The sequence below is a fragment of the Gobius niger genome (genome assembly GCF_951799975.1).
Source record: "Gobius niger genome assembly, chromosome: 11".
Classification (NCBI taxonomy): domain Eukaryota; kingdom Metazoa; phylum Chordata; class Actinopteri; order Gobiiformes; family Gobiidae; genus Gobius; species Gobius niger.
In genome coordinates, this window is record NC_136862.1 from 25,785,432 (window position 1) to 25,800,969 (window position 15,538).

General features: G+C 40.4%; 1 protein-coding gene across 1 annotated transcript in view; it reads left to right on the forward strand.

Moving 5' to 3' along the window:
• Window positions 1–15,538, forward strand: part of stk32a (serine/threonine kinase 32A) — a 110,988-nt gene that overhangs the window by 13,840 nt on the left and 81,610 nt on the right. The window contains exons 3-4 of the mRNA XM_079565994.1: window positions 3,683–3,738; window positions 8,351–8,502. Of these exons, the coding sequence (XP_079422120.1) occupies window positions 3,683–3,738; window positions 8,351–8,502 (208 nt within the window). The remainder of the gene's footprint in view (window positions 1–3,682; window positions 3,739–8,350; window positions 8,503–15,538) is intronic.

Below are 15,538 nucleotides of genomic sequence, written 5' to 3' on the forward strand. Positions count from 1 at the left end.
TCTGGTGGTATATAAACATTTATTATCACACACAAATGAAGTCAAGCCAAAATTGGGTCCATGTGGATGTTTTTTGACAGCAAAATGTTTCGTAGAAGCAAAAAACGGCACTTGCTGCTAATGTTAGTATATGTAGCATGAAGCTAACGTAGGTTCCCGATTACCATTGTCTGTTTATTTATTTATCGGCTGTTGAACCTCTTTGCTCCTCCGCATGTCTATTTATCTTTGTTTAGTAGAAAAATATATTCATAATTTAGCATTTGTTTAAAGGTGCTAGATGCAAGTTTGCCATTTTATACTAACTACTGCCATCTCAGGTCATACGTGTAACTGCGCCTTCTATATTAAACTCGTGCATGACAGCAGTTCGCAAGGCCGTGGGAACCCAGGGTGCTGAGGGGGCTGCAGGCAATATTAATAAATAGGAAATATGCGCAGAAAAAGTGTTTTTTTGTCCCTCAGCACCCCCTAACTAAAATATCTTCCCACGGCTCTGGCACTTCGGACCCGAATTAACACCTTTTTGAGTGACAGTTCATGATTTTAGAGGCAGCTGTGGTGATTCTACACATTAGGACATGGCTGGAACATGTAGGGGGAGGAAAATACATAATTTTAACATTTTTAAACTCTGTATAGTCCCTTTGTTTTTCCCCTCTGGCTTTTTCGAACATGAACATATATGAGCAATTCCAAAGACGCCGTCTGTATCTAGCCTGCCCAGGACATTTTTTTTACAGTAAATCCAAAGCAATCATACGGTGGAAGTAGGTTGAGTAAACGCAGTGACACTACACATGGTGCCAAAAGAGGAAGTGCTGCAGATACGCGACTAACAGACCATAACATTAACTGTCACATCCAATACATCTCCCATAAAACTCACGCTCATCTTCCAGACGCTGCCAGACGTGCGCGACTTCCATATACTGTAGGAGCTCGCTTTAGTGTCGTTTATCTGATTCTTGGAAAGTCAGGGAAAACATTTTATGAAAAAGAAAATGATTTAAAAAAAAACAGAGTTTGTGTTTTTAGGCTTCCTCACCTGGCATAATCTGCTTCAAATTAGCCAATATATTTGCATTTTACAAGCTCTTTTTAAGGTGGCTCAGATTTAGCGCAAAGGACAGTGTTGTGTGTATACATACTAAATGTATGCCAAAGAGTACATTTAGTATATATTTCAAGTAGATGATTATCTTTTGACGCTGTTGTAAACCAATGGGATTACCAGAGTGAAATAAATAATAATCTATACCGGCCTGAATTACACTTTTTTTTTTTCTTTCATTGGAAAACTTATTTTGTCCTCCTTCAGTGTAATGTAAGAGCAAATATTTCTGAAAAAAAAAATATATATACTTCGTAAAGCCCCACTTCTCCCTCTGAAACACGTTTTTGTTTGGTGTTAATAATTGCATTTACATTTTTGCAATTGTTTGTATGCATAACACTTTCCTTTGTATCTCCCATTTCCCTTTTGATGAGCAGAGAAACTCAAAATGTACCCAAAAAACAATCTCTTGCAAAATGAAAGAAACACATTGGGACATAATAATAAACTAAGAATGATAACGGAAACAAAAACACAAAACCCTGTCCAGGTTAGCATGAACTGTATCTAGGAATAAGCAAAGTGCACAATTGAGCAATACAACGTGCTGAATTCCACCCTCAGAGACACCCACAGAAATAGGAGTATACAGTACATAATGACTATGTACAATACACACAGTACATACAGTAATGATGTCATTAACTTTCTCTCAATACACAGTGCAGGCAAAATATGTCAAATAGAACTTGGTGATTTATGTTGCATAATCCAATCCAGTCGGAGTGTATTTAATAAATTAGACCAGCATGAGATATTTTCAGTTTTTGCTCCATGAATTGGAGCGGCAGGGAGCTCCAACTGAATCATATCTCGACAGGACAGGAGCCATTCCCTCACAGTCAGAGGCTGCGCTGTCTTTCATCGGCATACTACCATCTTTTGGGCAGCTGTGAGGCCAGCTAGTATTATTCGGCCGTTATTAATTGTCAGAATTTATTTGGAAATATCACCTAACAAAAGAAGCCTTGGCGTGCAGGGTATGGCTCTTTGCGTAATGTTTGATAGCATCTCTGCAACGTTTTCCCCAAAAATGACAAACCTCAGGGCATTGCCACACTATATGGAGAAAATCACAGCATTGATTGTCTTTGAATTTCATTAATGTAGATGTCGTCTCTTAGGATATAAATAGGCTCAGTGAATAATTTTATAATGGATCATTTGGTGATTGGGATTTCTAAGTGAGAGAGATATTTGAAACAGGCTTTTAAACTCATCCCTGTAAAGAACTAGGGTGTGTTATTGTTGGTAACTCGCTTCCTCTTTCATCTTTCATCTAAAAACAGCCTGGACTAATCTAATCAATAACTCTTAAGAAGTTACACCAGAAATAAATGCGGTCCTATAAACATCAACTTCCACTGGTCTATAAATGATAGTTTTCATCAATGAATGCTGTCTCAAAATGCGGGAAAACACCTCAGCAGCGGCAGCAGGAGCAGCAGGCATCAGGTGGTGAGCTTTAGTGACGGGGAGAGACAGCTTTATTGCGTTTTCATGTTTATAAAAAGCATCGGGGCATCAGGTGCTCCATTGCCGGAGGAACCGCAGACCGGGAGAACCATGTCTTTGGTCGCCATGGCAGCGAGGACACCACAAACGGCAGCATCCGGACGTTATGGCCGCTCTCAAACGCAGATGAATGTGGTCGATATGGGGCTGAGCGGCGGGAGGGAGACAAAAGAGACTATAAAGCAGGTCTCCAGTGTGCAAGCAAGGCCTGTGTGAAAAAAAAGTACTGCCAACAGGAGGTTGTTTGGTTCAAGTAAAAAGCACTCTATTTTAGGCATAGTAATTAACACTAGAAGATTACAGTAGCCCGAAACAGCTAAGAGGGAATTTGACCTTCATTTATTGTATGTTGGTGTATTTGTGCAAAATGTCTGTAAAATGTTCTGATCAGTCGTTCTGGTTGATTATAGAAAGAATAAGGCTATAATAAAAGCAGTAATTTCACAATTTTCAAATAAATGTTTTTGTGTTTTAGAAAATGCCATGGACTGAACAAAAAAAAAAAAATGTATAGCGATAATTGTGGCCCTAAATTCCTATATGTGCCATGGAATACCGGTTTTCAAACAGCCATGAAACCTGTCGGCAGCGTGGCCTCATACAAACGATCGTGTTGCCTTGAGGTGAAAACAGGCCGTTAATGAAAGTCATTTTTGAGCCAAAGGTCAAATCCGTTCTCCTCCTCTGTAATGTAAGTGGCTGCGGTTTGACTCATGGGAATTGCTTTTGTGCCTTGAAGACCTCACTGTACGAAGCGTAAACTGTGGGCTCAACCTCACAGTGAACCCCGACTCCAGAGTTTATCTGCCGCCATTTGTCATGAAGAAATGCTCTCAGATCGCACTGGTAATAGGCTGTGAAAATAGACTGACTTCGGGAGAATTGGGGGTGGTGCCTCCGCCTTCTAATATCCGGGCGTCTCCAGAAAGGCTATAACGTTTAAAGAAGGCTAAATTTCTCTTCCACAGGTCATTAGGTCTGGGATTAGTGTGGTGCCGTGTGCAGTGAGGGCCGGTGTTTAATCATATCTTGTGTTCCTCTTTTCCGCAGTCAACTTCGACCACTTTCAGATACTCCGGGCCATTGGGAAAGGCAGCTTTGGAAAAGTAAGTATCAATTTTGGATTTGTTTGCATGTTAATAAAAATACAAACCCCCTCCCTCCCCCCCCCCAAAAAAAGGTCCAGGTTCATTAACATTATGGATTTCAATGGATATTTCTCCCCTAATGGCGCGAGCATCTTCCAAGAAGGAAATATGCCAGGATTCATCACACTCACATTAAACATGACTATCCAACTAGACACGCCTTAGTGGGGAAATTTGTTTTACCAAAAGTACATTTAAACAGTGCTCAGAAAACATTTATGTACAGAGCAATGCATGCATGGAATATGCTACCTGAAAATCTAACGATGCGCGTAAATATAAAAACATTTAAATCGGCATTGAAAAAATGTTATCAACAACTGAACTGAACTGAAAATATACTAACTATTTCTTGAGATTTGATACATTATTGTTAAATTATGCCAAGAAAGTAGTGATTATGAATTGTGATACAGTAATATATTGTATACATTGTTGCGTGGCTTTTGTATCTTAATGTACTTTTCTTTTTTCTTTAATGTATTTCTTTATGTTTTTATATGTGGACCCCAGGAAGAATAGCGACAGCTCTGCTGTGCTAATGGGGATCCCATCAATAAAAAAAAATAAAAAAAATAATGAAAGAGTGGTTCAGGGAGACATCATGGACTTGGCCACCTGAATTAATCTGTTTTCAAACCGCAGTAAAATCTCTTGACTTGAACTGATTACACGACCTTTAACCCAACTTTGAATCTTTGCGACGTGTGGCAGAAATAAAGCACATTAGGGACATTGTAGAAGCTCACTGAAACAAAAAAAAAAACAGTCCAAGAAAATATTAGACTGTGGCCTCCCAGTAATACCTTTCTGGCCAAATTTAGATTTTATTTGTCAATATATAATAAAAGGATTGTGACAACCATAGAAATAACTCTCTATTTTATGATTCAGAATTATTTATTTTTAATTTGATGCAGGCTATTAAGCTAGAAGTCTTAAGTTTTGTACTAAAGTGAATCAGTCCCACACCAGAATGTGTTTGTGTCTTTTCCACACCAGGCTAAATAGATAGTCTTGGAAAAATCATGCTTGTTCAGAAAAGATAAAACCTGATTCTAGATTTTGCACAGATAAACGAAGAGCTAAACAGCGCAGAAACAGTGGTAGGTGTGTCTTGACGAGACAGAAACAGAGATTGGAACGGTTATATATAGTACGTGCGTCAGTAATCTCCCTTCATTTCCAGAGGTCACTAAACATATGGCTCTGGCTCTTGTCTAACCCTACAGATTTGCACGGTCTGCCGCTTTCAAGTCCCATTTACATGACATTACCGCGTTTTATTCTTATGCTCAATATCTAATCTCCGGTAATTTCCGTAATACAGCACACATGGCTTTGAGCACATACAGCGAGCATGCCGAGAAAAAAAAAAGGCCACGCTCAAACCTTGAATGGACTAAATAGATTGTTATATCTCCATCAAAAGCTTACCATCGGTGTTTCAGTAATCCTGCATATTCAGTCCACTTCATCTTCACTCAAGAGTCAGGCCTGCCCACACTCCAGTATACATGCGTTTCCAATGACATCACGCATAGTTCCGGCGGCCATTTTTCGAGTACAATAAAGCAGAACTACAACAGGTAACAATATCTACTCAGGATAAAAATGAAAGACAACTGATTGACAGTGGCATTTTTATGTACTCGTAATCATTGCTCAAGAAGATAACAGTCAAAACACGTGATATAACCAGCAAATGTGGCACAGAGGTAGCAGCTCTGTCTGTCGAGCTACAGCAGGATTTACTAAAGATCTGCTTCACTCCTCAGACTAAGTGAACCCATCAAAGAGGAAACAGAAAACCTTTCTCTGTGATTTTTACAGTTTGTCATGTCAACAGAGTCTCAGTCAGTGTTAAAGTTGCTCAAGACATTAGCATGCTACCGGTTAGAAACTGTCATCAGTCAATGGCTTCAACACGATAAATACATGTGTGGCTCACATCTATGAACACTGAGGAAATACTACAGTAACAGCTCAGTTCTGACCTCAAGCTTTGTTGTATCCAAGGCTAGATGTTTGGAGTGTGGTTCAGGGCTTTCTCTTGGAGAGGTCAGAGCTGAGCTGTTGTAGCTAAATGCTAACCAGTAGCATGCTAACATCTTGAGCAGCTTAAACACTGACTTACTGGTTTCTTCACGTAAACGTGCGTCTCTGTGGCCGTGTTTTTGCTGTTATCTTCTTGAGCAATGATTACAATGTTGTAGTACTGCATAATCTACTTCGGTATTAAAAATGGCCACCATAACAACAAAAGTCACAAGACTTAAAGGCATGTATACGCCCATCCATGAAGTTACACTGAGTTTTTTTGGATAGTATGATGACAAGTGAATGAATTACAAGGACAAAGTTACTGTGGAATCTTTGAAACTGTATTGAGTGTATTAGATGGAAATAATTAACCACTTCCTTCATGTTGCCGAATATTACTGCCACTTATCAATCATATGCTGTAAATGCACTTTACTATCTTATCTTTTCTCACTTTACTTTATTTTCCCAATCAAAGATCAAAAGAGCTGCGCCGGAGGCTTTAAAGTTGTCTTGAGATTGTGGTTTGAATCTAGGATCCAAACCAGGCCCTAAAATAAGTTAGAAACAAGAGTCTGCTTTTGTCCACAGTCACATGCCACTCTGCTGCACACGAGTGGGACAGCTCTTCCCTAAGCACACTAATCACCGAGCGCCACATGTTGTTGTATATGAGGAGAGAGAGAGGAGGAGGGGGACAGAAAGAGGAAGTAAGAGAGAGGGAGAAAAAAGAGAGATGGAGAGACTCTGATTAACCCAGCAGCTGTCCACAGATCACCGTCTCAGATCACAGTAATCACAGCTTATTCAAACGCTCCGAGATTCACTATAAACAAGCGATGCGGAGTTAGTGAAGGGAGAGGCTGAATACGATCAAAATCTGCTCAGTTTGTGACGCGGGGGGAAATGCTGCTAATCAGACGCTCCAATCAAGAGCCTATAATGAATATGCAAAGTGACACTGACTACAGGTGTTAAGGGTTGCAAGTCGAGAGGCCACTTATAAAGTCGGTGATAAAATATGGAAGGTCTGTGGGTCGGGGTTTTGAAGTACTTTTATGGTTGTATGTCAATCATTCTCAACAGCCTATTCATTTCAGTGGTTTTAGCCGTGATATCGATACAATTAGTTTCCTTCAGCGTAGACTAATTGATTCAATTGTGCATTTCACAATTGAATCAAAACCGCAATAGGTGTACGGAATGTTGCATAGTAACATGATAGATACAGACAGCATCTCGTCATAGAGGGGGGCGCGGCTTCGCTAAGGGGGAAGCAGTATCTGTTGGGAAACACAATTTTCCACTTCTTTTTAGCCATTTTCTCGTGGAATAACTTATTTATCACACACAAATAAAGTGAAGTCTAAATTGGGCCCATATGTATATTTTTTCACAGCAGATTGTTTAGTAGAAGTGAAAAAACGGCAGTCATAGCTAGCGTTAGCATGTAGCATGATGCTAACATGAAGCATCATGTTTAAATTAAACATTTAAATATTTAAATGGCGTTTTGCAGAAAACTGTTTGATAATAACTAACAGCATATTAAACATTTTACTCAGGATGTAAGTACTTAAAAGATTTCTGTGTTCATAGCTGTAGCTGCTTTAGCCTTGATGCTAAAGGCTACCGTTAATTTGACGCAAAGAAATTTTGAAATATCACCACCTGAAATTATTTTATGAAACACACTCGGCTTGATGTTTACTGTCGTTTTCTTCTGTTTTTTTTAAATCATACCTTATTTTTCATTTATATTACAATGTGGACAGGAAGTAATCTTTACTCTACACTGGTCAACAGGAAGTTAGCCAAAAACGTTTCATGCTTGTTAGAGCTTGTTTGACCTTAGTGCTTATTATATGAAATAGTATTAAATCATAGAGGCTGTACTAACACTATAAAGTTAACACAAATATAATTGGAATACAAATGGTTTGTATTGCTTTTAGATAAATTCCCAAATCATTAAGGCTCCGTTTATGGGCAAATTGAACCATTTACTCCTCCCTGCCTAATCAAATGTTGTGGAGGGCGCCCTGTGATATTACACCCAAAGTTAAAAGTACTATTATTTTGTGTTTGTATCAGTCAGACATGAATTTTCACTGTAGACAAAGCATCTTGAGGTAAACAACAGCAAAGTATGGATGATGAACTGAAAACCTCCTACATTATTTTATTTCAAACCATTTTTAACCGATAATGACATTGCATGCATGTTTGATCCAGTCCACTGTTCTTAATTGTGCAGTCTGGCAGTGAAATTCTGTCGAAAGATGTTTTTTTCTTTATAATTGCACAGCAATTAGATCCAAAATCCATTTTTTTCTCCAATTTGCAAAATATAATAGCTACATGAACACATTCCCCCAAAATCAGTCCGCTCTACTTCAGAAAGTGTAATATCCGGCTCCGCTCAACAACATGTGAATCATTTTTGAGAGCTTTGAAATGACAACGGCATGACTCGTCTGTGTGAAAGCTATCCCGCTAAAGAGAGCCCTGTGTGCTTTTGTCCCAGGTGTGCATTGTCCAGAAGAAAGACACAAAGAAGATGTACGCCATGAAGTACATGAACAAGCTGAAATGTGTGGAGAGGAACGAGGTCCGGAACGTCCTGAAGGAGCTGCAGATCATGCAGAACTTGGAGCACCCTTTCCTCGTCAACTTCTGGTAAGTCACTGCGACCTTGGAATTCTTCTGCGCTGCCTATAGTTCGCTGAATATCTCTCCCACACTCTTTATGCTGTGCTGTCCCATCCTGTAAACTCGTCTGGCCAAAAACATCCAAAAAGAAAGAATACTGTAATGTATATTGAACTATAAGGTGACTTTCGCGGGGCATTAAAAAGATTTACATTTAAATAAGGCCTGAAAGCATTACATTTAATTCCAATCCACGTTATTTGTGTTGCACATTTAAACAACAAAACGTTGACACACATGAGATCATCATGAAAAAGACAAAAAACTATGGTCTGAGCTTGCAAAATAGTCAAGTTAAGTTAAGTTTAAAGGCGCACTATGCAACTTTATGTAAAACAAAAAGTTGCCATTAGTGTGTATTTGACCTTTCAGTGACCCAGTGGCTGTATTGGTGGTTGTCTTAGCACCTTTACTTACCATCCCGGTGGCCCGTAAGACGCTCCAAGATCAGTTGTTTTTAGGATTTCGTCCGTCTCCATGGTTACGTATTTCATTCCGAAAACCTACCAGAAATCCTAAAAACGTAAAATAAAATTGGTCCTGAAGCATAACCGGGGTGGAAAGTAAAGGCACCAAGTCAACCACTCAAAAGTCAAACACGCACCATTAGCAACTTTTTTTTTTTTCTACAGTAAAAGTTGCATAGTGCACCTTTAACTTTACAGATTTGTTGTGTTTATGACATTGCATTTGGGCTTGCTGGTCCCTAAATTAACTCTGAGTGCGTTTAGGACGTTTCTATATCCCTTATTCCTGTGGTATTATGTTGTATGTAAGTTTTCGAACCCACAAAAAGACTACTACCACTAAAATACCTGACTGAAGATAACCAGTGTCGGCCTTTTATCAGTAGAAAGCTTTGACTTTAGTGGCTGCCACAGAAATTGGTTGAAAAGCGGGCTGAAAACTTTTCTGAATCAACTGTGCGAAGGCTGAGGGAGCAGAGTTCATGAAAGTTGAAAAGTGATCATCAAAGCAAAGGGAAACATTAAGCTGTCAACCTTTGTTCAATTTCTGGGGAAAAAAAAGCAAAGCAATGAGAGATGTATATATATTTTTTTGTCCCATTGTCCTGCCAATGTGCTATTGACCGCCTCGCAGATATGACCTTGCAATTTAGTCTTTACTCATTCCAGGAAGAAAACGCTTTTATTCCAAGAATAATATAAAAAGCATTACGCATTGCACAGGCATTTGCACATAAATACTATCCGTCAATGCCATCACTGCTTTTACTGTAGGTTAGAGTGGAGGTCGTTCTGCCTTTCATCCTTTGTCAGGAACACTCACGGATGTTGATACTCAAGTTTTGAAAAGAGTTTTTTAATGGGATTTACCAAGAATCTAAAAGGTCGATTTTTGCTCGGCTTTCATAACATTTGAACTTTTTCCGTGTAAAACTTCAGCGAAATTACACAAGACTGTGCCCCGTGCAGTGTGACATGCCTGTTACGTGAAGCTAGGGCTGCTCGATTATTGATAAAAGAATAATCACGATTATTTTTGTCATAATTGAAATCGATTGTTTGTTTCCTTTAAAAAAAAAGTCTTTATTTTATTTATATATTTATTTATAAAAAAAAAAAACTATGCTGAATATTTTCTGTTTTCTGAACAGTCATAAAAGTACAAACGATTTCAAGTTTGCCTCGATTAAGGAGAGGTCTCTGTTTCACACCTGCCCCCTGCTGGCCAACCCTCACACATGCGCAAGTAAACTGAGCGGCGCGGCCTTATGACATCATCACACAGCGCTGTTTGTTTTTATGTCAGGCAAAAGCATGAGCCATGGCAAGTTTTTGCAAAAAATAAAAAAATGAAATAATAAAAAAAAAAAACATTGAAAAAACACACACTTTTTCCCCCCGATTATGCTAATTTTGTAATCGTTTAGTGTAATAATCGAAATTGTAATAGAATTTTGATTAATTGCACAGCCCTACGTGAAGCAGAGGTCTTAGAGTATGATTCATGTCCGGAAAAACTTCTCTGAACATGAGTGGTGATGTGTCATGGCTCGAGTATCGTCACCTAATAGTGCCTTCTTTTTTAATGGCAAATTGAAAGACTTTGAGGGTAGTTTTCTTGACTTATTTGCTAAAATGGCAGCTTATTTTTTTTATTAACCTTGTGAGTCACTAATTTTGCATTTGAGTCATACCAGATATTCTGTGATGCAGCTTGTAAATTCTCCCAAAGCTTCTCGTAATGACTTTTACGCTATCAAGCATTTCACCGACTTTAATGTTCTGCTATTAAATCACTGGATGTACAAGCTCTCAGTCCCGTGGCCATTAAAAATACATTCCCCCAGGTCTAGATGGGAGTTTTTGTGCGTGAATGCAGAGAGGTGTATAGTCCACTCCCTGTGTCACCTCCGAAGCTGCTAAAAGGAAAGTGTGGTTTGTTCACTGATCCGAGCTCGACTCAACTGATTTCCGTTTGGATACACTGTGAAATATTGCGCACCGCCCTCTCTGACTGGTTTTGATTAGTGGTCGCTCTGTGGTACTGCAGCGCCGGCCAGAAAGAATTTTCCCCATAAAACAATGGGATATCGCGCCGCAACAAGCTGTTCGGCTGACCCACAACTTTCAAAAGGGTTGTATTTTGTTGGATTTATCTTAGCCCCGCCCTCCGCGCACTCTCTCGTGAAAAGTCCCTATTGTGTTTATGTGTTTACGGTGACTCTTGTTCACCGGTCCTAATCTCATAGAGAAAGTCCTCTCCTCAACGCCGCTGTATCAAAAGGCTCATTTGAAACGGCGGGCAGTGATCCAGTCTGACTCATCAGGTAGTTTTAAAGCCTCTCAGTCATCTGCATTTGAAAGAGCGGAGTTTATGGAGAGGCAGGACTCGAAACGCTCGGAGTCTGAGTCGTCAGGTTGCGACTGAAAGGCATCATTAATTCTTCATAAGCACTCCCACTGTTGGCGACGTTTGAAATGAAGCCCCCTGGTCTGAAGAACTGAGGCAGAAGATGGAGAGGGAGGAAAGCGGGGGAGAGCGCGAGAGAAGAAGAAGAAAGGAGGAGGGAGAGAGAGAGTCCATCTGACTTAGAGAAAACACTCCCTGTGGTCCATATTTATTTATGAGATCTTGTTTTGGTATTTTTTTTTTCTTCCACTGGTTTAGAGTGCGGCTGTTTGGTTGTTTTAACATTTGAGCACACTTCCACAATGCAGTGAAGTAGAAAGCAACAAAATTAACTTTTAATAGCAATGTTGTTGTTTTTTTATTGTCTTTCCTTCTCATAAACCGTGAGCATTTCTTTATAGTTTCTGTATTTATTGACTGCCCAGAGTTGGTTAGCCACCTCCTGTAGCCACAGGAGCCCTGAGGCTCGCTGACGGAGACATGGCTGCCATTCTTATGGCTTTTCTGACTTAATGATGAAGTTAAAGGAAATCCGTGTTGTCAGTTATCTAAGCCTCGTGGATCACACCGCCCCTCGTAGCCCCTCTCACAGGTGGTCGGTCCACGGGAGGACGGCCTCTTAATGCTCCCTCGGGCTCAGGACCAGGTGCGTCCAATCCTGTTACTGGCCTTGTTGGTCATCATAACTGGGACAACGTTTTGGGCCGTGTCTCTAATTAAACAACCAGGCCAATAACTCAAGACCCCCCATTGTAAAATACAATTAGTATTTATAATAAGTCCAGGAGCGAAGTTAATAATACTGGTGTATTAATGTTTATCTGGATACTATTTTGGGATTTTTGACATTCACTACAATGTTTTCTTTTAAATAATAAATACATTCAATTCAATGTAAAATGTAGTAGACAATGTCAATCATCATGCAACGCCCACCTCAGTGCCCTGTGGCCCCCACTTTGGGAACCCCTGCTCTAACCCATCAGCTAAGGACCTGTTTGCCGTTGGAGATCCCCGCTATGGGCATGAAGCCCTCAACAACATACTGTTCTTCAAGATCAGAATATGCAGAGTTCAGACACTGAGGCAACCAGGTTTCCTCCGGGGCTACAGTTTCCCCGACCTCCAAAAACATCAGGTTGGTCCACAGTGGTGGCGGCGGCTCAGGACTAACACCTGAACACTATTTTGTTGTACGCTTGTACAATAACCAATAAAGCACTTACTAACTTGAATGGAGGCATGTACTGGGATATTGGAATTGCAAGAGGGTCTTTATACTATGTTTATTATGTTTACAGCAAATGGGTTTTAGCCATTAGGATCTGGCGACCCAAAGTATGAGACTCATTCTGCTTTCAGATTGGATAATCATGAGTAGATAAATCATTTACATCATGTACCATGTCGTTTTGGAATTGTGAATAAATCCAGATGTATTGATGGACTTAAGTCTGAATAGTTCTCATAGCAACTGTAGTTGGTCAGGCATGTCATTGTAGCGTAATGGCAGTGATGATATAGTCAAGAAGTCGCTCCTCAGTATTTGTTTGTGTTGGCCCTCTTTAGAAGGAACCAAACTGGTCTGAACTGTGATGGTCAGGAGGGGATAGGACATAAACTGCGCGGTGCAGAGCGTAGTTCTGTGGAGTAGGGCTTCATCAGGCAGACTGTGCTGCTGTTTGCTGTGCTGCCTGATTGCCTGCTGCGTTGGACAAAAAACAGGCGTGGAGTTAATGCCGCTTGGCAGCGTCTCGTCTTTACGGGGGTGTTTTCCTCCGGAGATATGCTTGGGTCAGCGCTGTGCCCGCTCTCCGTTCCGTCTCTCTGTCTGGGTCCCAGGACGGCTGCAGAATGGGGAGAGGGAGAAAAGCTCAAGGTCGAAGGCAGTGGAGATACCTGCAGCCAGCGCACGTGCCAGAGTGATGAGGCACACACGGAGTCATTTTTCTCCTGACTCCCTCGGCCTTCTTATTTTCCGACTAAGTTCTCAGTTTAATCATGTCATACTTTTCTTTGTTAAGCCATATAATGCATTCCTTCAAGTTAGTTCAACCATTATTGCGAGTTAAAAGAATTAAAAATTAAAAAATAACAGTTACAGTCAAAGTATAATGTGTTTCTTCAAGTGAATCAAGCCATTACGAGTACAGTACAGTACATTTTTCACATATAAAGGCCAAACAGGCATCTTAGGCACTGGCTATGTTTTACATGGTATTCCTGAACTCATTGTGTAATTCTGAATGCAAACTTATAGGGACTATATGGAGTATTATGTTAAAATGATGTATTTTCCTCCCCCTGCATGTTCCAGCCATGTCCTAAGGTGTAGAATGAGGCCAGACCTGTTCACCACAACTGCCTCTAAAATCCTGCACTGTCACTCAAAAAGTTGGTACTTCGGGTCCGAAGTGCCGTCATGCACGAGCTTAATATAGAAGGTGCAGTTACATGTATGACCTGAGGTGGCAGTAGTGAGTATATATTGGCCAAGTTGCATTTCACCCAATACATAGACTAAAATACAAGCTTTTCCCTAAAAAAAAAAAGACCCATAGATACATGTGTGTTTGCTGTGAGCGGCTCACCTCTCCTCAGACCTGACTATAACTTTACTGGGAGCGGAGACATCTCTAGCTCGTCTCCATGGCGATGTTGACTAAAAGGGGGTCAAATATGAGATTGAAATATGTCAGGTCCTTATTCAAATCCATTCTTTTGATTTCCCACTGCAAAACTAGCATTGTCTGCGTCAAGCTGTTTCGAATTGGCAGCAGTAGATCAGAAAATGTTACGCTGTGTACCTTTAAGTTAGTGCACTATTCCTTAAATGGAGCATAACACTTTTTTCTTTTTTTTTTACTTAAGCCAGTGAGGATTTTCTCACCATGCTTGTTTGAGATTGACGACGAAAACAAAGAAACTCACCCAGATACAAGGAGAGATTGCAAACAGTGGAAGTTGAGAAAAGGATTAAATTAGTATGCGCAGAAACCAAAATGTTTTTGGCCTCGTGCTCGGCCATCTCCTCCACTGCTTTGAGCCCAATCGTGTCTTCCTTTTTCTTCTCTGCCCTTTACTTCTGCGTCTGACCTTAGCTGTCTGTCGGTGCACACTGCACACAAAAAAAAAAAGGCCAGTAGCGTCTGACACTAACTGTAGTTTTTTTATCTAAACCTCGCAGCCCCTGAATAAATTATTGTAGCTTCAGGCTCCGGAGTGTGTCGTCTATTTCTGTGGGAAGGTTTGGACAGCTCGGTATCAGGACTGGATGTGATACGCTGTTGTTCTTTGTGGATATTTGAGCAGCTCGTTGGCCACATCGACTTGCACTTTGCAAAATGTCTAATTCATGGCTTATTTAATAGTCTGCCTGTTTCTCTGTTGAGTACGGAATGTCACCTCATAAAAGTTATGGGTCTACTCTGGGTAAGGAGATTGGAGGAGAGTTTGAATTGTAAGGCGTTTTAAATAGAGTTTGTTGAGCATTTTATTATTGTCTTTTGCATTCATCTGATGTAAAATTGATGAGGTTTAAAGGGGGGGTATTATGCAAAATCGACTTTTTCAAGCTTTACATCATGTTATTATGTCATTCCCTCATTAAAAACGTGCCTGAAGTGTTGCCTTGGCACATTCACGTATTTTTGAGTAATCTGTAAAAACTCTGACGGCGGCCATTTTAGGGATAGGTTTGCCTGAGTCCTCCTAGGAACGCCCCCACCTCCTGGAGACGCCTCCGAGCTTTCGTCACCAGCCGAGTAACCAACCACTGCTCCTCAGCAGAGCCCCCTCCCCACTGATGCCACAGACAGCGTGTGGAGGGGGCGTGTCGGAAAGGATCAGAGGTTCTTAAAGAGACAGAGGCCTATTTCAAGACATTCACTACAGCCATTTTGAGAGAGCAATTTTATACAAGGCAGTTATTCTAATTTACTGCATTTACAGACCAACAGAAGGTTTGGTCATCATTGTAGTGTGATATAGGCTGGTGCTATGTGATTGAAAAAAGCATAATACCCCCTCTTTAAATTAAAATTGATTTGCTACATTCATATTTTTGATGACGTAATCCTGAGAACAGACAAGGGATCCACTGAACTTCAAGCCCTAAAAACAGGGG